Below are 22,424 nucleotides of genomic sequence, written 5' to 3' on the forward strand. Positions count from 1 at the left end.
GGCAACATGTCCCATGGGCTCCACATGCTGCCCCCAATCCGAGTGCTGGCTCCACAGCTTCCATTGGCTGGGAACTGCAGGGCAGCACGGGGATCCTCCTGGCCGTCCCTCTGCCTAGGAGCTGGGGCCACATGTTGCCACTTCCCTGGAGCCATCTGAGGCCAGCGCTTCCTGGAACCCGCATCCCAAGCCGCCAGCTGAGCCCCCCCAGCCCAGAGCTCCCTCACCCCCAGCTGGAGTCCCCCCCGGTCCCGTGCCGCGCCACAACCCCCTGCCCCAGCCCGGTGAGAACGAGCCAGCGAGTGAGGTGAACAGTGAGTGACAGAGGGAGGGGGCCTCGGAGAAGGGGCGGGGCAGGGGGCGGACGGACAGGCCACGCGGCGCCACAGGCCTGCTCCTCGCAGGGGTCCCCCGCTCCCCGGCTGTTCCCCCTGGAGCCAATCCCCACCAGACACTCCATCCCAACAGCCAATCCGAGCCCGAGTGCGAGCCCTCCCTCCCCAGCTCCAGGCCACGTGGGGCGCGGCCTGTTTCATACTGTATCTAATTCCGAACCCGCCGTTGATTTTTTTAAATTTCACCAGTCACGAGGCGGCAGGTGTGTTCCGCGGGGGGGGCGGGGCAGTCCAAAGAGGAAAAGAAGCCGCGGACATCGCGGCCAATCAGCGGGTAGGGCGGGGAAGGCGGGGCGCACCTGGCCGGAATCGTTGGCTGATTGGCGGCTGATTCAACGAAGCGAAGCCAATGAGTAGGGGCGGGGCGGGAGCTATTACGCCAACTGCGTATGGGGCCGCGAGCGGGTGGGGCCTTTGCCGGCACCTGTGTTCACCCGTCCGGTGCCTTCCGCTGCTGACCTCGCCGGCTCCCCAGCGCCTATGGAGCCTGTGCAGGTGCCCGACGCCGACGCCTTCCGGGCCTTCCAGGCTCAGTGCGAGGCGGAGCGCGGTTGGCAGAGCAGATACAGCCGGGAGGGCGTCGGGGTGTGGGTGCAGCCGCCCCCGCCCGCCGGCCCCGCCGTGCACACGGTCAAGGTGAGCCGGGCGGTGGCAGGGCACGGAGTGGGGGGCTGGGAGAGGGCACTTGCAGGAGCCTGGCGGCCGCTTTGCGCTGCTGGGTCTGCCCTGGGAGCCGGGCTCGCTGTGGGATGGCCTCCCGCGCAGATCTGGCACCGCAGGCTCCACTCACCCTGGGTTGGACTATTTGTAGTCCTGGCTCCCGATCTCAAACTGAGGTCTAATGTCGTCTGGGGGGGAGTCGGGGATCGTGTCACGTGGAGACACAAACTGGGCACCGGAGGAGTTGCTGGGCTCCTGCCCCAGAAGGTGCTTGGCCGGTGCCTGTGCCAGGAATAGAGTAACTGATTAACTCTAACTCTAAAATACGTAGTGGAGCCCATTTGTGCTAATTGTCACCATCTTGTATGGCTTTTGGTGTCCCTGTTCCCTGGTATGCAATTCACACGGCCCTTGTCTTTGCCATGTGACACATCTGTGACCCAGAGGCACTTGTCACTCCAGTATCTGGGTCCCAGGAATCTGATGTGAACTTCCCAAGAAAGTGGCCAGTGAGATGCATTAATTATTCTTCATATCAAGTCATCTGCCCTGGTGATAGCCTTCCCCACAGGAGTCTTCTTTGCCCATGTGGTATAGAACAACGTAGTGCGTGGTTGTGGAGTTGCACCAGCCTTGAGAGTGCAGCCTGAGTTATGCTTTCTCTGTAAATCATTGACTTGTATTGACAAACACCACTGTAAGTGGCTGAAGTCTGGTACAGGGTGATGAGATTGGAACGAGAGGTGCAGCTTCTCTGAACCAGTAACGGGAAAGCTATTCTTTCTGGAATCTCCCAGACCTGTTATTTGCCCCCTGAATTCCGGTCAGCCACAAGCCATTGAGGGGGCCTACTGTGCATGTCCACACTGGAGTCATCTGTGTAAGATTGGATACTTCCACTGTCTGCCTGGTTGCTTCTATCTGGAGATTGGAACATAGTGTCTAGCTCTGACTTGCTCTGCTTACATACTTCCCTTCTCCATTCTTCTGCACCAGCATGTGTGGTGGTACCTTAGTTATGGAAGCCTGTGCCATGTGCTGCTTGTTCATGATTCTGGTTGTTGTGTGGACTGAGATTTGTCTAGTTATGGGATAGGGCTTTTAACACTCATCTGTTTGCATTTGTCTCTGCTGAATGTTTCAAGGGCAATAAGTATTGTTACTTTCGAATGGATTCTTTGTCCTTATCCCTGTTTTTGATCTTAGGTGAGTTGCTTCCCTCTCTGTTCATCATATCAACCCACTGTGAGGGGAAACTTGTAAAGTGTTTTGAGTGGAGGGTTCCAGTGCTTTGTAAAGGGGTAGTGTTAGCCTGGCTGACACACTTCCCCACAAGTGGGAGCCCAGCTGAGGATGAGGAGCTCTTCCCTAGACATGGATCAAGTCAGCTACTCCAATCAGTAGTATGGGGGTGAGGCCAGCCAGTGATCTGACTGTGGTTGTGGTCCTGCTCCTGCCTGCAGTGCTGCATTGACATCCAAGATGTGCCAGCGGAGACGGTATATGATGTGCTGCATGACATTGAGTATCGCAGGAAGTGGGACATGAACGTCATTGACACACATGACATTGCCCGGCTTGCCACCAATGCTGATGTGGGCTACTACTCCTGTGAGTGATGGCTTGGGGGCTGCTCTGCTTGGCTGAGTGCGGCAGGATGTGCGATCAACCCCAGAGAATTGAAATCCTGAGTTAAAGAAGTGCAGGGACCATCCAGTTTCCTTGAGTAGGAAGGAGCAAAGACTGAACCCATTCTGTATGCCCTGAATAGATACCATCTAGTCAGCAATAGGGCAAGCTTCCCATGCCTCAGCCCACTGGACTTTCTAACAGGAGAGGGGAGTTCAGTCCCCTGGGTTCATTTCATCCTTGGCATATCTGTTGAGGCCGCTAACAGAAAGATCAGCTGGGCTCTTAAGAGATGAGGGGAGGCATTGGTGGCAGGATACAGAGAGATCACTAACCTCACCTGAGGGCCGAGTGCAGGCAAGGTAGAACACCCCCCCCCATAGTGTGACTGCACTTCCTGCAGCTCTTATCACTGGTGAGTTGAAGTGACTTTGCTTCCTTCTTGGCTAGGGAAGTGTCCAAAGCCCTTAAAGAACAGAGACGTGGTGACACTGCGATCCTGGCAGGTTGTGGATAAATCTTACATGATCATCAACTTCTCTGTCAAACACCCGGTGAGTCGGGGGAGGGAAGAGTTTAATTACATGGCCCCATGCTCCCACGGGACTCTCAATAGTGCCTGCTCAGATGCCTCCTTGATGAATGACTCCACCCCACAGCTACAGTCATGAGCTGGGTGGCATTTGTCCGGATTACAAGTTAAGGATGCTCTGAGCAGAATGTGACTCTGGCTCTTATTAACCTGAGCTACACTTGTTTATCTACCACCCCTTACTGATGCCTTAGGCCTGGTCTACACATGAGGGGGAAATTGATCTAAGATACGCAACTTCAGCTACAAGAATAGCATAGCTGAAGTCGATGCATCTTAGATCGAATTAAAATTACTTACTTCGCATCCTCGCAGCGCTGGATCAATGGCTGCGGCTCCCCTGTCAGCTTTGCTTCTGCCTCTCGTACTGCTGGAGTTAAGCAGTTGACAGGAGAGCGACTGGGGATTGATTTATCACGTTTACATCACGTGTAGTGTAGACATGATAAATCAATCCCCGATAGAGCGATCGCTACCCACCGATCCGGCGGGTAGTGTAGACGTACCCTTAGAGTGTATGTAGCCAGTCCCTGTGTCCCTTTGGGTGTGCAGGGACCTTTTATTATTGTGGGATATGTATTGCACAGCTAACTCTTTACAGACCAAGCACCGTGTCTGAGCCTCTAGATTAGTCCCATTGCCCTGTGTGTATAACACCAAGTCTGAGCGAGAGTCCAGGGAAGGTGACAGAGTTTGAGTGTCTGATTTCACCATACAGCAATATCCTCCTCGAAAGGACCTGGTAAGGGCTGTTTCTATCTTGGCGGGATACTTGGTGCAGTCGACTGGACCAAACAGCTGCACCTTGACTTACCTGGCTCAGGTGGACCCCAAAGGTGAGTATGGTTCTGTATCCCTTGTGGGTGTGCAAGGGGATGAGGCAACTTCAGGTCTAGGTGAACAGAAATTCTACTCCCTTATACAGGGCATCAATTGTATTGCTTTCTTTCCACACATTTCCCTCCTAGGCATCCATCTAGGATCACTTTGCAACTTGCCATGGAGATGATCTTGCAGCTTCACAATTGTACCCTGGTGAGGGGCTGGAGCATTGCGTGCAGTTGCACCCTGGCACAAATGCAGCATTTTTCTGCCATGGCTCACTAATTATTCTATTTCTCCACCTTTCTTTCTTATGCATTAGGGAAACTGCCAAAGTGGGTTGTGAATAAAGCTTCCCAGTACCTGGCACCAAGGGTGAGTGAAGGAGCTCCTGAGTAGTGGGTAATAAGGATCAACCATCATTCATGGTTAGAGGAAAGGGCTGGCAGTTAGTGGAGATCTAACATGTGCTTAGACTTTCCAGCCCCTCCAACTTCCTGGTACAGACCTGAGCAGTAATGAGAATGGGGGCATCCTAGGTATCTTTGGATTTGATACTAGAATGTGCTGGACCGGTTAGTCCAACATCTGACAATGACCGACCTCTGATCCATCAGAGAGGTGAAAAACCTGTGCACAATGCTTTGTCTTGGGGTCCCCAGCTTGTGACCACCGGATTCTGCATTCTGAGGTTCAGCATCCTCTGAGCTCTTGGAGTAGTGGGGAAGGCACAGGATTGCAGGGCATAACTGTGGGGGAATCTATTTGGCATGAGGTGTAGTTGAGACACAAGATTGCAGCATGGGTCAGCATCCTGGGTTCTGTCCACAGCTCTGTCCTTGGACTTGACCAAGGTGTCAGTGACTTTTTGGCTCAGCCTCCATTTCTCTATCTGTAAAATGGGGCTAATAGTTGTCTGCCTCCTAGAGGAGAAGCAGCTGAAGCACAATGAGATCCTTAGATCTATTGAAGATACTGATTGCTTATCCAAACAAATGGAAAATGGTCCTGTATGGAACTGTACAGTATTAGTCTCTCCATGCGCTCAGGTCTGCCCCCTCTACCTGGCTCAGGTAACTGCACAGCACCCACCCTTTCCCAAGCATTAAGTACATAAGAAAATGCAGGGGGTCTGGTAGTGGTCAGATTCAGGCTGCTTCCATTTTCTTGGTCCCCTTTTCTGCTTTCTTCAGATGCTGAAGAAGATGCAAAAGGCCTGCTTGAAATACTCCTCCTGGAAACAGCAGCACAATGTCAGCGTGAAGCCCTGGCTGTATCCTGAGCAGAACGAGCTCCCCACCATGATGCTGTCAGACCTGGCACTCCAGCATGCTGCCTCTCTGGAGAACATTGATGAGAGCAGCCTGTCAGAGGTGAAGGACGAGAGGGGAGACCACAGTGGCTCTGAGAACTGATGCTGCTTGGTTCTCATCCAGGAGCAACACTGCACTGGACTGTGTTTGGACTCTTCCTGACAGTTTTACATTAAAGGGGGGAAATGTATTTTTATGCCCAGGGCTTGTAGTTCTTCCCGTCATGAGCCAAGAGACCATGTTTAGGTCTCAAGCATAGAAGGGTGTCCGTTCCCATCAGGATGGGAACAGAGGACAGTGGCTGCGTGGGGAGCTTGCAGCACCTGGGGCCCATTGTGCTGAGACAGCTATCGCAGTGAACAGGGTAAATCTTGGGGGAAAATTATCAGTGACATCTGATAGGATGGTATGAATTTCTTCTGCTTAATGATCCTTTCTGTACTATGGGTATGGCTACACTGGCGATTTGCAGCGCTGGAAAGCCTCCACCAGCGCTGCAATTAGTAAGTGGCCACACCTGCAAGGCACTTCCAGCGCTGCAACTCCCTGGCTGCAGCGCTGGCCGAACACCCCTCTCGGCATGGGGAATAAGGATTCCAGCGCTGGTGCTGCAGCGCTGGTCATCAAGTGTGGCCACACACCAGCGCTGTGATTGGCCTCCAGGGTATAAGGATGTATCCCAGAATGCCTGTTCAGCCACTCTGCTCATCAGGTCAGACTCTACTTCCCTGGCCTCAGGTGACCCGCCCTTTAAATGCCCCGGGAATTTTAAAAATCCCCTTCCTGTTTGCTCAGCCAGGTATGGAATGCAATCAGTGAATCTTTACAGGTGACCATGCCTCCACGTGGCAAACGAGCCCCAGCATGGAGCAATGGCGAGCTGATGGACCTCATCAGTGTTTGGGGGGAGGAATCTGTGCAGGCACAGCTGCGCTCTAGCCGTAAGAATTATGATACCTTTGCCCAGGTATCGAGAGCCATGATGGAAAGGGGCCATGAGCGTGACGCGGTGCAGTGCAGGGTAAAAGTAAAGGAGCTGCGGAGTGCCTATTGCAAAGCACGCGAGGGAAACCGCAGATCCGGCAGTGCCCCCACGACCTGCCGCTTTTACAAGGAGCTGGATGCGATTTATGGGGGTGACCCCTCTGTAAATCCAAGGACCACGATGGACAGTTCAGAGCCGGTAGAGGAGGGGGAGGGGGAGGGGGAGGCAGACAGTGAGGCTACTGTGGTGGGGGAAGCCAGCCCGGAGGAGGCATGCAGTCAGGAGCTCTTCTCAAGCCAGGAGGAAGCTAGCCAGTCGCAGCCCCTGGAACTTGGTGCAGAAGAATCACAGGAGCAGGTCCCAGGTAAGCAGCTTTTATTGCAATGCAAAGGTTTGGGGAGATTCGGGGGGATGGTATGGCTGCATGCCTGCATGCCTAGACATGGAATATCCCATTGATGTGGTCTATCACGTCGCAGTAATCTGCCTCTGTAATCTCTTCAAAAGTTTCTGCAAGAGCATAGGCAATTCGCGTGACCAAGTTTAAAGGGAGAGCCATTGTGGTCCCTGTCCCATTCAGGCTAACGCGTCCGCGCCACTGTTCCAGGACGGGTGGGGGAACCATGCTTGCACAGAGGCACGCTGCATAAGGACCCGGGCGGAATCCGCATTGTTGTAGGAAACCCTCCCTTGCTTCTTTGGTAACCCGCAGAAGGGAGATATCTTCCAGTATTAAGTCCTGTGGGAAATGGAGGGAGTGTTTCAGTGCTGGTTTCCCCAACTGCATAGCGCGGCAGGCAGGAACCCCAGGAACCCCAGGGTTAACAAAGCCCCGAAACAGGCAGTCTAGCCATGAAGCAAGAAGCACCCTGCTCGAGCAGACCGCGGAAGGAAAGCCCAGGGTTAATTCCTGAGGGAGATGGAGGTGCTGCGTTTAAGAAAGCACCCCCCCTGCTCGAGCAGACCGCGGAAGGAAAGCCCAGGGTTAATTCCTGAGGGAGATGGAGGTGCTGCGTTTAAGAAAGCACCCCCCCTGCTCGAGCAGACCGCGGAAGGAAAGCCCAGGGTTAATTCCTGAGGGAGATGGAGGTGCTGCGTTTAAGAAAGCACCCCCCCTGCTCGAGCAGACCGCGGAAGGAAAGCCCAGGGTTAATTCCTGAGGGAGATGGAGGTGCTGCGTTTAAGAAAGCACCCCCCCTGCTCGAGCAGACCGCGGAAGGAAAGCCCAGGGTTAATTCCTGAGGGAGATGGAGGTGCTGCGTTTAAGAAAGCACCCCCCCTGCTCGAGCAGACCGCGGAAGGAAAGCCCAGGGTTAATTTCCATTACCATTTCTGGGAGGCTGTGAATTCTCGAGTAGTTGCTGAAATGTGTGAGGAATGCTTGTGAGACTTTAAAATAACTTCAGATTATACACAATGGAAGCTCTCTTAAATGTATCATTTGCTGTTTTTTTACAGTGACCTTGAGTAGTCCTGGGCCAGTCTTATCAGTGACTGAAAGAAAGCTGCAAAACCTGAGGAGGAAACCGAACAAGAGCAAAGAAGAACTGGTGAAGGCAGTTATGAACCAGTGTGCAACAGAGAATAAAAATGCGCAGGAATGGAGAGAAAAGATGCATCACTGGAGGCAAACAGAAAGCAGGAGAAAGGCGTTGACGCTGAAGAAAACCACGAGGCAGCTTATAAACCTCATTGCGCGCCAAACAGACTGTATGCAGTCAATGGTAGCAATGCAGGCAGAGCACTACCGTGCCAAACCCCCACCCTCCCAAACCTCTTTCCCCTATGCACCAATGTCAGCTCCAAGTCCCGTTCCCCAGCATCCAGGTTCTTACCTACACCATCACCAGCTGCCCCCGACACCTGTACGGTCACCTATGAGCCCAGAGAACTACGACCCTTACCCTCTGCACTCAACCCCCATCACCATGCAACAGTACAATCCTGAAGTGCACAGCACTCCTGGCAGTACATATGAGAAACTATGAATGTACAGTTCAACAACCAACCCCCCTGCCCGTGTACTTCATTTTTTTTAAATAAATGATTTCTTTGATTATGAATCAGTTTTTATTATTGCATAAACTGAAAGATAACAAACCCCAATGAAAACACAGGTAACAAACATCAAGGAAAACACAGGCACTGAAAAGCACTGTAACCAGTGCACGTCACTCCTGGTCAAGGCAAAAAAACATTACTGTTGGCTTTCAGCCTCAAATTTCTCCCTCAAGGCATCCCTAATCCTTGTTGCCCTGTGGTGGGCGTCTCTAGTAGCCCTGCTGTCTGGCTGTGCAAATTCAGCCTCCAGGACTTGCACCTCGTTGGTCCATGCCTGGCTGAATGCTTCACCCTTCCCTTCACAAATATTATGGAGGGTACAGCACGCGGATAGAACCGCGGGGATGCTGCTTTCCCCCAAATCTAGCTTCCCATAGAGACATCTCCAGCGAGCTTTTAAACGGCCAAAAGCACACTCCACAGTCATTCGGCATCGGCTCAGCCTGTAGTTGAAACGGTCCTGGCTCCTGTTCAGCTTCCCTGTATATGGTTTCATGAGCCAAGGCATTAATGGGTAAGCGGGGTCCCCAAGGATCACAATGGGCATTTCAACGTCCCTTACTGTGATCTTTCGGTCTGGGAAAAATGTACCTTCCTGCATCTTCCTGAACAGGCCACTGTTCCGAAAGATGCGTGCATCATGCACTTTTCCAGGCCAGCCTGTGTAAATATCAATGAAACGCCCACGGTGATCCACAAGCGCCTGGAGAACCATAGAGAAATACCCCTTGCGATTAATGTACTCGTAGGCTAGGTGGGGTGGTGCCAGAATAGGAATATGCGTCCCATCTATTGCTCCTCCACAGTTAGGGAAACCCATTTCTGAAAAGCCATCCACAATGTCCTGCACGTTCCCCACAGTCACGGTTCTCCTCAGCAGGATGCGATTAATGGCCCTGCAAACTTGCATCAACACGATTCCAACGGTCGACTTTCCCACCCCAAACTGGTTCCCGACCGACCGGTAGCTGTCTGGAGTTGCCAGCTTCCACATTGCAATAGCCACCCGCTTTTCCACCGTCAGGGCAGCTCTCAATCTTGTGTCCTTGCGCCGCAGGGTGGGGGCGAGCTCAGCACACAGTCCCATGAAAGTGGCTTTTCTCATACGAAAGTTCTGCAGCCACTGCTCGTCATCCCAGACTTCCATGACAATGTGATCCCACCACTCACTGCTTGTCTCACGAGCCCAAAAGCGGCGTTCCACGGTGCTGAGCATTTCCGTTACCGCCACAAGCAATTTCATGTCACCCGCTTTAGGAAAATCCATATCATCATCGGAATCCTCACTGTCACTTTGGAGCTGAAGGAGTAGCTCAACTGCCAAACGTGATGTGCTGGCGACAGTCAGCAGCAAATTCCTCAGCAGCTCAGGCTCCATTTCACAGCGTGCTGAACTCACAATGGCAAGAAACGTGGACGGCGAAACTGAGATTGCTGGGAAGTGAAGCGATGCACCACGGGGCGTTGGAACAGGAAGCGGAATGACCCACACACTTCCTTCCCCTTCCCACAATACTGAGCGCCAAAACGGCGCCAAAACGGGATGAGGTGCTCTGTGGGATAGCTGCCCACAATGCACCTCTCAGTACAGCGCTGGAAATGCTGCCAATGTGGCCACACTGCAGCGCTGGTAGCTGTCAGTGTGGCCACACTGCAGCGCTGGCCCTGCACAGCTGGATGACCAGCGCTGCAAACTACCAGCGCTGCAAACCGTAAGTGTAGCCATACCCTATGACAGGTTTCAGAGTAGCAGCTGTGTTAGTCTCCAAGGTGCCACAAGTACTCCTGTTCTTTTTGCAGATACAGACTAACAAATTTATTTGAGTATAAGCTTTCGTGGGCTACAGCCCACTTCATCGGATGCATAGAATGGAACATAGAGTAAGGAGATATATATGGATACAGAACACGAAAAGGTGGAAGTAGCCACACTGCCTCTTAGAGTCGGTATGGCTACTTCCACCTTTTCGTGTTCTGTATCCATATATATTTCCTTACTCTATGTTCCATTCTATGCATCCGATGAAGTGGGCTGTAGCCCACGAAAGCTTATGCTCAAATAAATTTGTTAGTCTCTAAGGTGCCACAAGTACTCCTGTTTCTGTACTGTGACCAAGACCTGTTGCTTCATATGAAGGTAAAGATATCCATAATGTATCTGGCCAACTGTGCTGTGCTGCCTCTTGGTGGGAGTTGCTCCCCGAAGTGCTAATGCTGCCCCAGTCTGAGAGTTTTTGCCTGTGTATTCTGAGAGCCATTAAGAACTGGATAGCATTAGACTACGTACCCTCCTACAGAAATGGGCAACAGGGGTGAGTTTGGGGTGGATGGACATCCTTACCTCCTGGGGCACTTCTGGGGAGAGAGGAGAATCCTGTCTGCCTGTTCAGAGTTCATGTGATGCTCCCTGACAGAGCTGAGGAATTCAACTCCAGTGCAGGAGGGAGGAGCATGCCCCAGAAGGCCTTGAAGACTGACCCAAGTTTATTATTGCCATAACTTGGGATGTCATCCTATTTCCCCAGGGCTGAACTTGACCCCAGCAAAGCAGGCTTGTATTGAATGGGGTGATGTGATAGGTAGCTGGAAAGGGACAGATGCAAATAAGTCTCAGGGGAGCAGATTGGCTTTGTTATCAAGGTGACAGGAAATGGACTTGGAGTGGTAAGAACTGGGCTGCCAAATGATTTAAAAAAAAATCACAATCATGAGATTAAAAAAAGTCATGATTAATTGCAGTTTTAATCACCCTGGTAAACAATAGAATACCATTTATTTACATATTTTTGCCAATAGTTTTGGTTTGGTGTGTATTGGAAGAACACTGTCTCTTTCAGCATAGCACTTTGCAGTCAGCAGCACTCACTTCTGAGCCACCAGCAGCAGCAAAGTTCCCTTGTTCCCTGGATTCAGCTCAGTGGTGACCGGCTACATGGGCAAGGGGAGGGGAATACCCCAGCATCAGCCTCCACACCCCACTCTGCACAGGAGGCTGGCTCCCAGTCGGGAGCCGCTTGGCCAGGGGCAGAGAGGTAGGAGCCACAGTGGAGAAGGGTGGCAGAGGCATGCAGCAGCACCCCCTGAGCATGGTGCCTTGAGCAGTGGCCCCCCCCTTGCCTACCTGGCCACCACCGAGTCCCATCTGCAGAGATATGTGATTAACGCTCACTAAAAAGTGTTAATTTTTGAGTTAATTGCATGCATTAACTGAGATTAATTTACAGTTCTAGTAAGAACATAAGAATGGCCATACTGGTCAGACCAGAATCCATATAGCCCAGTATCCTGTCTTTTGATAGTGGCAGGTTCCAGATGCTTCAGAGGGAGTGAACAGAACAAGGCAATTTATTGAGTGATCCATCCCGTTATCTAGTCCCACCTTCTAGCAGTCAGAGGTTTAGGGACATCTAGAGCATGGTAAGGTTGACTGAGTCCGGGAGCTGAGGTGTAAAATGGATGGAGCTAGTGCTGCACTTGAGGAAATAAGATGAGCAGCTTGAATGTTCAGTGAGAATTTTTAGGGTTTGTCTCTGTGGGTTTGTAGTCATCTGTGTGCAGATAAGTTAGGGACAGCCCGTGGGCCTCTGGCCATAGGCCCCTCAGTGAACCTTATTGGAGTCTCCTGTTAAAAGACCCTATGCAAATACACTTGTTTGTGCTGAGCACTGCTGTGTCCTGCCAGGCCTGTTTGCTCACTGCACTCTCCATTCTGCAACACATGGTAGGTGTTGGCTCTGCGAGGCTGGGTGTGGAACTGCTCATTGAACTTTCCCCCAGGATGTTTGCCTGCTCAAGCAGGTGACACGGATGAAGCTAGAGAAACTAATCTTGAAGGCAGTTGTTGGATTTGTGGGGTGTGAGATTGGCTTGTAATGATAACAGACTTGTGTTCCTTCTCCAGGCCAGTGGAACTGTGTCCATGGGTGTGCTATAAAGGCAGGTCAGTATGAGGGAAGGGCCTGGGCCCTCTGCACTACTTTCACCTGTCTCTGCTGTGGAGATGCCTTGGGTTCCTTGTCCCCAGGGCATTATTCCTATTGGCAGCAGCTGGCCTGTAGCAGTGAGGCTGCCAGCTCATGTTAGGTTTTGATAGAAGATTGTTACTGAGAACAAGTAATTGTTAGTTCTGTCCTCAGTTTTCACCTCCTTAGAGTCCAAAGCACTGGGGGTGGGGAGAAGACTGGCTAACCCTGGCCTGTAGGTGCAAAAGCTGGGCCTAGAGTTGCTTTTTTTCCTGCAGTCTGACCCTTTTGAAGAGACAGTCCCAGTGTTGCGAACAGCAGTGTTTACTAGAACTTCCAGCAGAAGTGAGAACACCAGCTGCCACAGGGGGGGATTAAGTGGCACATCCCAGACTCCTTGTCAGAGAAAGTCAAATTGACTCAGTGTTTGGCTTGGCTTGCACTGCGGTTCCCACCTCTGGAACTGAACCAGTAATCACAATGGTGGGCAACTGTTAAAAAGTGTCCCTATATGTGCCAAGGGTCCCTTTCAGTGCCTGCAGTTGTAGAAGTTAAGGACAGAGTCTTGCATATAACTTTAGCCTCCAATGCTGATGTCAATTGAGCTGTGCTCGCTGTACTTCCTCCATGTGTGGGATGGGCGGGTACAATTCATCAGACCACATTCATTTCCTGGGAGGGAATTAAAACATAGTACAGGAGCCAGACTTCAAAACTAACTTTATTTTTATTAAGACTTTTAGGTGCCTACAAAGCGATAGAACAAATCCCAGCCCAGGAAGGCAGACCTAGCCCCAGATCCTGTTTGGCAAGAGCAAAGAAACTTTGAGGATAATGAGACCACCTCACTGCTGTGCTTCCTACCAAGAAGTCAGCTGCTAAGAGGAACTGCAATAAGCTTCCCCACATAGGGCATGGTGGGTTCTATTTCGCTTCATAAACAGCCAACATCCAGTTAATTCAGTAGTAGGTTGTGTGACTTGCTTACATAGATGGAATGTGAGGGATGGATGAGTGCAGGTACCTCCCCTTTACAGCTGGCTGGGAATCTTAACAGGAGAGAATAGTAAAGGGACAAATGGTGTGATAGTGCAGAATGATGAATGTGTCCTCAGTAGATAATATCCACCACATCATCAGCAGGAAATGTTTAACGATGAAAGCAGCAGTGCCACACAAGGAACCTAGCAAAACAATTGTGTGTTTGGTGCTAGACCACAGCAAGCATGATTTGGAAACAAGTCCCAAGAATTACTCAAGCTCTCCCCTCCCCCCCACCCGTGAAGTCATGATGGGATACACACATATGCTCTAATCTTAAAATCTAGGAAAATGGCTGGATAGACACACAATACTAAAGTTCACTGATGTTACATCCTCTCTTCCCTGGATCCCAACCAATCCATTGCCCTAGAAAGGAGCAGCTGGGGGGGAGGGGTGGAGGAGGAGGATGATTTCTAGCTATGTCCATAAAATGGGCTGAACAATTTGTTCATCTTCTAGAATTTGGGAAGATGGCAGGGTCAGGCTGCAGCAAGTGGCCACTGGACAATGAGAACAAGGCAGAGTCCATCGCCTATGCAGTAATTGCTGCCCTGCCCCCGGTTCTCTTACCACAGAGCACTTATTCCTCTTGCCTCCCCAGAGCCCAAGTGCTACTGTGCTGTGAACAAAGTACAGGGCCTACTTCTAAAGGAAACTCCAGTGGATGATGAATTGTGCAGAGGCACCTATCTTGGCAATGGCAGACAGCAGCTTGGCTGTGCCCATGCCAGGTTCTACCAGCTACTTTCTCCCACCAACACAGCAAGCAGTAGCTGCTTCATTAGTGTCGTACAATTTTGCAGTGCATGACGGATAGGGCAAAAGACATTCAAGACCATGTTGGAAAGAAAAAGCCTGCTCTGTGCTTGGCTTAGAATCAGCACCACAGCCCCATCATCTTATGCTCTAATTCAGACATGGTGCATGTATACAGACCCACCCTCTTTGGCCTCACACCTCATTGAGATGGGCAAGAGCAGCACCCCATAAGAATCTCCTTTAAAAGAAGCAATCACCTACTGGACCAGATACTCACTCCATGGATACAAGTCTGGCTACAGAAGCCACCCTTCATTCCCCAGCATCCTCCATACCCCACTTCTCTATCAACCTCTACAGCGCAGTGCCTGAGCCAGAAACTGGAGCTTAGAGCCCAGCTCCCTGTCCTGCCACATCCTTGACTCCATGGTGTAAACAGCAGGAAGCGGTTGGGTCCATCAGTACAGAGAGCAGAGCTGGGATCTTGTGGGAGCTGAGACCCACAGAGCCAGCAGGATAGTCACACCTCTGCCCAAAGCTGAAACTTGAAGGAAAATCTAGTTTAGTGTCAAATCTCCCCAATGCTGAGGAGAGCAGAGTCATCTTGCTGTGACCCAATGAACTACAGGGTAGAGCAGCCATTACTAGGGGGACCTTATCAGGGACAGTGAACAGTTCTTTCCTTCTGCCTCTGGTAATCTGGAATGGAAAAGCAGGCATTAGTGAGGCTGATAGAGTAGGACAAACAGAGAATGGGCTCGGGTGCTGCTATTTGAGTGCAGGCATTGCTCTATATGGAACTATGTCCAGTTACTGTAGTAGCATCAATTTCCTTACTACTAAGGGTGACAGGTCTAAGGTCCAGGATCAGCCTGAATACAACACTCACTGGACTGCTCTCTAGCAATTGATTTTAATGGCATGTTTGTTGGCAGCTTAGCCACTTCATTCCTAAATTCCTGCAACACTCTTGAAAGTAGAGCTAAATCTAGGGATTTGGTGCCCTTTGATTTGTCAGCTTGTTCTAGCACTTCCTTTGACACTCCAGTCCAGACACCCGATCTTAACTAAGGTGAGGCACTATCTCACACCACCTTCCATCATGAAGACTGATGTAAAGAAATCACTTAGCTTCACTGCAGTATCCTCATCCTCTTTAGCTACCCCTTTTGATTTCCTGATAGACTTGTGGGGTTTAACACACTCGTATCCTACATCTCCCATTTAAAGGATATCTTTCTGGTTGTGGCCCTGGCTATTTGCTCTGTCTAATTTCCATCCAATTCGACTACCATAGTTTGCTTCTCTCTACTGGCCTCATTAGGGTTGGGTTTCCACTTTTTGAAAGATACTTGTTTGGCTCAAAGAACCTTGAACATGTCATTTTACCACCTGGGTTTTCTTGCATCTTTGTACCTTGGTTGCTTAGCATGTGGACTCCTAAGGCTTTAAAAACTTGCTCATGTTGCTCAGTCTCCTTTTTAAAAAGACTCTCCATTCTAAAGAGCCACCACTATTTGGCATCTTTCCTCCCCTGAGAAAGTTTAACAATTGCATCCACTGTTAGTTATTCAAATTATATCTACTGAACCAATTCCTGAGTTTAGACTAAAATTGCTGCTTGTGTGCTCTAGAACTTGTTGTTCCAAGAACCTGTTTAAGCTGGTCAGTTGTTTGTTTAAACCTTGTCTTGCTAGGACGTGACCAGTTTATATGCAGGTACTTGATGTCACTCATTTACTGTTGTATTTGACTAGTGTAAAATCTTGAGAGATCAAAGCAACAATTGTTTTTGATCAGCAGCCTGCTACTCTAATCCTATGTTTGACTCTAAATTTTTAGTATTTGTTCCGCTGGAGTTAGCACAGTCCCTTGCTAGGATGCAGGGCATCAGGCTTCACAATCAGGATTTCAGAAGCAGCTGAGTCATGGGAGAGAGAATTAACAGGAACTTACTGTAGGGGAAGTAACGCACTCGCATGATGATCTCCCGGGCAGTCTTGAGGATCTCGACAGCCTGGAAGCAGCAGCAAGGGAGTCAGTACGTGAACAGAGGGGTCTGGCAGAAATTAGTTCTAAGGGGCCTGCCCCAATGCACCCCTCCAACCCAGCTGGAGGTTCCAACCCCCAGTACACAACTTGCACTGATTACTGCTGCTGCTCTAAGTGTAATGCTTTAGCATCCAATCAACTTCTAGGGGGTCAGGCCTGAACCATAACACATTAAGGAAGGGATAGTGGGCTTCTCCTCTACTCATCCTATAGCAGGCTTGTGATGACCAATTCTGTGCTTTTCTCATTTTAGGGTTGCTCACTTCTTTAAATCACGAGTGAGCTCTTACTGAAGAATCTCACAGTAGACAAGGATCATTCTCTTATTTTATAGGGGCAGGGGGAAGATGGGAGCTGCCCACAGGTCTAGGGGGTCCTAGAATAGAGGTCTAGGAGCAGGGGTCCTAGAATAGAGGTCTAGGAGCATGCCTCCTAGACTTGCTCTAGCTAATGGACAAAGCTATAAAGTAAATGCCACGCTACAGGTTAGTGCAGGCTGGGGTGATGCTGTGATGGGGCAGGATCAGTTCTCACTGCATATACCTCCTGCCTCACTTCCCTTAAACCCCCTTCTCTCTATGTATTTCAAATGGATACAAACACTATATGATCCCCTAGCAGCAGCAGGGGGAGCTCTCACCTTGCTGTGCTCAATGTCCTGGAAATCGACATCATTAACTGCCAGGACCTGGTCTCCCTCCTGCAGCCCTGCTCTGTGTGCATCTGAGTCAGGAATCACCTGGAAATGGAAGAGAAGAGATGCCAAGTCAGTCAAACCAACATATCAGACTATGCAGAGCCACCAGTCCACAGTTCCCTCCCCAAACAGGTCAAGTTAGACCCCCAGAGCTCTGTAGTACCACTCAGCCTCTGTATTTCCCCTTTGTGGTGTCCACCTCTGCTCCACTCAAAACAGCAGGGTGTGGGGTTTGGGTCAGAACTGAGATTTATTAGAGCTAGAGGGATAAGGGGTTGGAATCAGATGTGGTATAGTCCAGGTTGTCCCCAATTGCTGATCCTTTGGCAGTTGGTATTTCACAGCAATGGGTTCTAGAGCTCCAGGCAGTGTCTAAATCAGCCCCAAATAGGTAAACTATGCTGGTTTAGCTTGTCCAAAAAGCACTAGACAAAATGGCAGAGAGAATGGCAAAGGGACTGATGTACCTTGGAGATGAAGATCCCCAGCTGGGAGGCCTTTCCTCCTCGAATGTTGAAGCCCAGCTGTGAGAAGAAAATAGGATTAGTAGTTAAGTGGAATGTGAACAACTGCCAGCTACAGGGACTTCTGCTCCAGTGGCAGCAGGGAAAGGCCTTCAGAACCTGCAGCTGTTACCCATGGCTTCAGACAACACCCTGGCATCTCTACTGGCACCTCTATGGCAATCCTTGCACCCACCCTGTGAAGCATCATCCCCATTTTACAGCTGGGGAGTGGCAGTAGAGGTTAGTGGCCCAGTTGGGAATTTAACCCCAAGCTTTTCTCAGTCCCAACCCTGTGCTTCAACTACAAGACATCCACTGCCTGGGGGGATAAGTGTCAGCCATCCCCCAAGAATATGCCAGCAGAACTCTCATGCCCTGGCCCCCAATTTCAGTTTATTATCTAGGAAACATTTTAACAAGTGATAAAAGTAGGAGAGTATCAGAGGGGTAGCCGTGTTAGTCAGTCTTGCATCTGAAGAAGTGGGTATTCACCCACGAAAGCTCATGCTGCAAAACGTCTGTTAGTCTATAAGGTGCCACAGGATTCTTTGTTGCTTTTACAAAAGTAGGAGAGGGAGTCACCCTGGTAACAGGAGCCCCATTCCCGGCAGGTTTGTATAATTTTTGATGATGCCCAAAATGGGTCCAAGTCTCCCCCTGCAACTGCCTATGGTTCTGGGAGGGAGGTTGGATGCAGGCTCTCAGCTCGGGCAGTGGGTTGGGAGGGGGATGAGGGATGCACTGTGACTCTTGGGAAGGGGTCTCCCCATGCTGCTGCCTGCAGGCACCACCCCCACAGTTCCAATGGCAGAGTTGAGGCGGGGGCAGCACGCAGACACACCCCTGCACTCCCTGGGGCTGCAGGGATGTGCCAGCCGCTTCCAGGAGTGGTGTGCTGCACGGAGTGAGGGCAGGCAGGAAGCCGCTTCAGCCTTGCTGTGCTGCTGGTGGTGGTGGTGGCAGCGGCTCCTGAGGCCCTTTTAAAATCGCTCAGGGCAGCTGGTGGGGCTAGGAGATGCTCTGGGGGAGGTGTGTAGGGATGGCAGGCAAGACCAGGGGAGAGACCAGCCTCTGAACGTTGGTGGAGCTGAGCCCGTGCTCTGAATATTCCTGGAGCACAGGCACCACAGGCCCATACAACTCGCCACCACTGCCTCCAAAATGTCTTCCTTAGCATGTGCAGAAGGATGATATCCTTCTCAGAGTGGGATTACCTCCTCCCACCAACATCTCTCTCTGTGGACTGGTCTCCAAGCAGGATTTTTCACCTCTCAGTGGAATGAGACTGTTGCATGACAGGGGGCTGGAGAGGTGAGCCTGAACTGATCCTTCACTGCTAACAGCTTCCCTTGGAAGCGGTAGATGAAGACAGTATTTGTGTATGACCCATATCTCCCATCCCCTGAGGCCATGGGATAGTCACACCATGGGGCATATTGTGCCTTGGAGTGAAGCAAACTTGCCACAGCAAAACAAAAACATACTAAAGCCCCAGACTGCACACATTGATGTCAGGCCCCAACCAGCAGTCAACCCTACCTGGGCCTGTAGAAATGGCTAGGGCCATGCCCTCAGAGTTCTCACCTGAGCCCCAGGAGGCTTCTTCAGCACAATAGTGCGAGGCAGGTACTGGGTCAACTCATTATTGTAGTCAGGATGGCAAATTCTCTGCAAAATGCAACAACCGCTGTAAGAGACCTGAAATCAGCAGGGAACATAATCCCCTCAAGGAGTTTTCTGCACCCCAGACAGGAATTCCATGCTATCACTGCTCAAGATGCACTTTTGACACCTATGGTATGCTGCCAAGTAAAAGTGGTGAGGCTGGTGGCCAGCAGGGATTCCTCACGTCATTGATATCAAGTGCTTATGTACAGCTATAGGAGATCCATCACAAAACCAGCTGACACTCAGCAAGGCTACATTACAGCATGATCTCATCCCTATTACCATCACCCTTCCCTTCCTCCCCAAAAAACACACACCACCATTTGCTTGTTACCCCGACTTGTGTTGTTAAGTACCCTTTCCTGGAAAGGTCTGTCTTGTCCTATGGTTTTTGTACAGCACCCAACACAATGGAGACCTGACCCTGATAGAGCTTGTGTGCACTACCACACTACAACTAGTGTGACAGCCTTATTCCATTGGGGACAAGCAAGGATCTCTGCTGTCGGATGCAGGCTGTGAGGGGAGGGCAGTACTAGCCAGAACTCAGCATCACGTGTTAAACCACTATAATTCAATATTAAAGGATGTGTTGAATCAGGTGGTTAGACCAGGGGTGGGCAAACTGTGGGCCATTTTAAGCGGGCCCCCACTCTGCCCAAGACGCTGGGTTCGGGGCCAGACCATGCGGCTTGGCCCTACTCTGGCTGAGGCGCAGGGTTAGGGCCGCAGCACGTGGCTCAGCCCCACTCCGGCACTCTAGATGGGGCGCAGGGTTGGGGCTGCACCACACAGCTCCTGGAAGCTGCAGCTTGGTCCTGCTGTGGCTCCTACATGCTCCAATGGGAGCTGCAAGGGCAGTGCCTGCAGAGCTGCCTGGCCATGCCTCTGCGCAGGAACTGGACAAGGGACATGCCACTGCTTCCAGGAGCCGCTTGAGGTAAGTGCCATTCAGAGCCTGCACCCCTGAGCCTCTCCCCAAGCCACCGCCCTAGCCCTGATCCTCCTCCTGCTCTCCAAACCCCTCGATCCCAGCCCAGAGTACCCTTCTGCACCCTAAACTCGTCATCCCTCTCCCAGAGCCCTCACTCCCCCCCCGACCCCAACCCCAATTTTGTGAGCATTCATCACCCACCATACAATTTCTATTCCCCAATGTGGCCCTCAGGCCAAAAAGTTTGCCCACCCCTGGGTTAGACCCTAATTCTTCAGGGCTTTGACTGCGCCCTAAGCAGACCACATTAATTCTCAGCCAGTTTCTTATAAAAGGCATCATCCCTACCCCAAAAATTAGGCTTTCTGGTCCACCCAAGAAACCCAAAGACCCCACTGTCTAGCTCAGAGGGCCAGGGCCAAATAAAGTTGTAACCTCAGTACCTCCTTTAATGCATACAACAAAACTTCACGGGATATGGCACAATTGCTGTAGATCAATGCAGTCTAGATGGGGGACCTGGAAGGACAGTAGGGTCACGTGGTTTCTTTTTCCTCTAGAACACCTTGGCACAGCATCACTTCCTGCACTCTGAAATGTTTGGTTCTTAATTGGCCCAGCAGTCAGGAAATGCTTTGGTCAAGTTTGAAAGAAATGGCTATGGGTGGAACAGGTTCCGTGCATTAGTCAAGGACACTGGGTGTGGTGGCCCCAAGCAAGGCAGAGGACTGCCATTTTTACTCAAGGGATGCTCCTGTGATAGCTGGAGCTGGTCGGAAATCTGAGCAAATCAATGCCAAAAAGCCCCAGCAGCTGCTACAAATAGGAACTCCATGGTAATAAAGGGGACTGCAACCCCTGTATTAAAACAGAAGGGAAGAGGACACCAGGAACACACACAGGGGCAAGTTTCAAAAGATTATTTGGAGGGGTAAAATGTATCCTTTTAAAACAGATTTCTTCTGTCACTAATTAAGCCTGAGATAACTAGCAAAAATAAATTTTATAACCTTGTTTACTTTTTGTGCTTCTTGATATTTGATGGAAAGATCAGATTAAGCAGTTTGAGGTATTAGTGAATTTCACCTTTGAGTTCTCCTGTACTAGGCTCAGTACTGTGAGCACTGCAAAACAAGATTTAAAACATGGCTTTCACTAACTATTTTATTTCATAGAAGTTTCTAGCAACATCAAGTTGTGGCTTGTAAGTTCTAGTTCAGCTTTCTGATTTATAGCAGGTTTATCTCTTATTTAGGTCCCTGTCCTGCAATGAATATGGGTGGATCTCTGTACTAATATGAACCCCCATTGTTTTTAATGGAGTTCCATGCAGAAGTCCATCTGCAGTTGTAGGATGAGGACTTTGAATTACATGCTCCTGGGGCAGAGCACTGGTGGTCTTAGCCATCTGTGGGGCAGAGCAAGCTGTTGGTGTAAAATGAATTAATATTTAACAAAAATAGTTGATGTTTATGTTTAAAAAAGGTTACAGACAATTATAATAGCTATTCTCCATCCAATTTTCATCTCAATCTACCGAACCTGACAAAGGGACTGTAAATGCTTAGCTCATTTTAAGAGAATCACTGGCACCACCTACCGCTGTAAAGGTTTAAAAGAGATTTCTGAAGACTGCCCCCAGGTGAAGCCAAGGCAGCTCACCCAGAACCGAGCTCTCAGAGGAACCATCATTCCAGCTCGAGCGAGCCCAGCAGAAATCGCTGTAACCAGTTTCCCCAGGGCCCAGCACCCCACTTTTCAGAGCGCCGGAAGCCAAGCACTGACCTCGTGGGGAGGGATCCAGGCCGGCGGGTTCTCATAGGCCGGCAGGAAGACGACAGGGTAATCGTCATAGGGGATCCTGCTGTCCATCGCGGGAGCGGCTCTGCAGGGAGACAGTGCGGCGTTCCGTGAGCGCCTGGACCACTGAACCCCGGAGCCACCCGCACCCCTCGGCGCTCCCAGCTGCGGCGGGGCGAGAGCAGGCTACTGGCTGCCCCGCGGTCCCAGCGGACGGGGCCCGTCCCGCCGCACCGGTGGCGGAGAAGCCCCGTCCTACAGCGCCCAGGCCCGTGGCTCCGCCAGAGGGAGCCCGCCCCGATACCCCCCTCACCGTCCGGCTTCCTCGCACCGCCCCCACAGCACGATCACGTGACCGAGACCGACCTAGATCATGTGACCAAGCGCGAGTCGATGACGCCGTCCCTACGTGCTGCCCCTGGTTACATGTAGGGAGCACGTCTCTTCCCGTACGTGGTGACGTATCACGTCGCGGCCCTGCCATTGGCAGGCGGGGCAGGTTTGAATGTTGGCGGTTAAAGCTCCGGGAGCAGGAGAAGGGTAAG

General features: G+C 51.0%; 3 protein-coding genes across 5 annotated transcripts in view; 2 read left to right on the forward strand and 1 right to left on the reverse strand.

Moving 5' to 3' along the window:
• Positions 1-737: 737 nt before the first annotated feature.
• LOC123377054 (START domain-containing protein 10-like) lies at positions 738-13,291 on the forward strand. 2 transcript variants are annotated; one of them, XM_045029444.1, is made up of 8 exons: positions 738-1,031; positions 2,519-2,666; positions 3,135-3,238; positions 3,995-4,112; positions 4,421-4,473; positions 5,292-5,471; positions 12,359-12,397; positions 13,155-13,291. In XM_045029444.1, the coding sequence occupies exons 1-7, from the start codon at positions 876-878 to the stop codon at positions 12,389-12,391; spliced, it is 792 nt and encodes a 263-aa protein (XP_044885379.1). In that variant the 5' UTR covers positions 738-875; the 3' UTR covers positions 12,392-12,397; positions 13,155-13,291. The 2 variants fall into 2 exon arrangements, with proteins under 2 accessions (XP_044885379.1, XP_044885378.1); XM_045029443.1 differs by lacking the exons at positions 12,359-12,397; positions 13,155-13,291 and having other exon boundaries at positions 739-1,031; positions 5,292-5,803.
• On the reverse strand, positions 13,123-22,296 carry PDZD11 (PDZ domain containing 11). Of its 2 annotated transcripts, none has more exons than XM_045029446.1 (7): positions 22,246-22,296; positions 21,865-21,964; positions 19,062-19,145; positions 17,439-17,495; positions 16,915-17,013; positions 16,179-16,239; positions 13,123-14,921 (listed from the first exon to the last, which is right to left on the reverse strand). In XM_045029446.1, exons 2-7 carry the CDS (start codon positions 21,949-21,951, stop codon positions 14,881-14,883), a joined length of 429 nt encoding a protein of 142 aa, XP_044885381.1. In that variant the 5' UTR covers positions 21,952-21,964; positions 22,246-22,296; the 3' UTR covers positions 13,123-14,880. The 2 variants fall into 2 exon arrangements, with proteins under 2 accessions (XP_044885381.1, XP_044885380.1); XM_045029445.1 differs by having other exon boundaries at positions 22,193-22,266.
• KIF4A (kinesin family member 4A) overlaps positions 21,981-22,424 on the forward strand; it is a 45,477-nt gene continuing 45,033 nt past the window's right edge. Inside the window, exon 1 of the mRNA XM_045029441.1 lies at positions 21,981-22,419. The gene's annotated coding sequence lies outside the window, so the exon portion shown is untranslated. The remainder of the gene's footprint in view (positions 22,420-22,424) is intronic.

This window comes from Mauremys mutica, chromosome 9, assembly GCF_020497125.1.
Source record: "Mauremys mutica isolate MM-2020 ecotype Southern chromosome 9, ASM2049712v1, whole genome shotgun sequence".
NCBI classification, from domain to species: domain Eukaryota; kingdom Metazoa; phylum Chordata; order Testudines; family Geoemydidae; genus Mauremys; species Mauremys mutica.

Excerpts from the sequence above, each read along its gene's own strand:
- LOC123377054 (XM_045029443.1), top strand. The coding sequence starts at position 876 with ATGGAGCCTGTGCAGGTGCCCGACGCCGACGCCTTCCGGGCCTTCCAG. Across the intron at positions 4,113-4,420 it reads GGCTCAGGTGGACCCCAAAG|GGAAACTGCCAAAGTGGGTT; the intron begins GTGAGTATGGTT and ends CTTATGCATTAG. Across the intron at positions 4,474-5,291 it reads CCCAGTACCTGGCACCAAGG|ATGCTGAAGAAGATGCAAAA; the intron begins GTGAGTGAAGGA and ends TGCTTTCTTCAG.
- PDZD11 (XM_045029446.1), bottom strand. The coding sequence starts at position 21,951 with ATGGACAGCAGGATCCCCTATGACGATTACCCTGTCGTCTTCCTGCCG. Across the intron at positions 19,146-21,864 it reads CCTGGATCCCTCCCCACGAG|AGAATTTGCCATCCTGACTA; the intron begins GTCAGTGCTTGG and ends TGCATTTTGCAG. Across the intron at positions 16,240-16,914 it reads AGGACATTGAGCACAGCAAG|GCTGTCGAGATCCTCAAGAC; the intron begins GTGAGAGCTCCC and ends TGCTGCTTCCAG.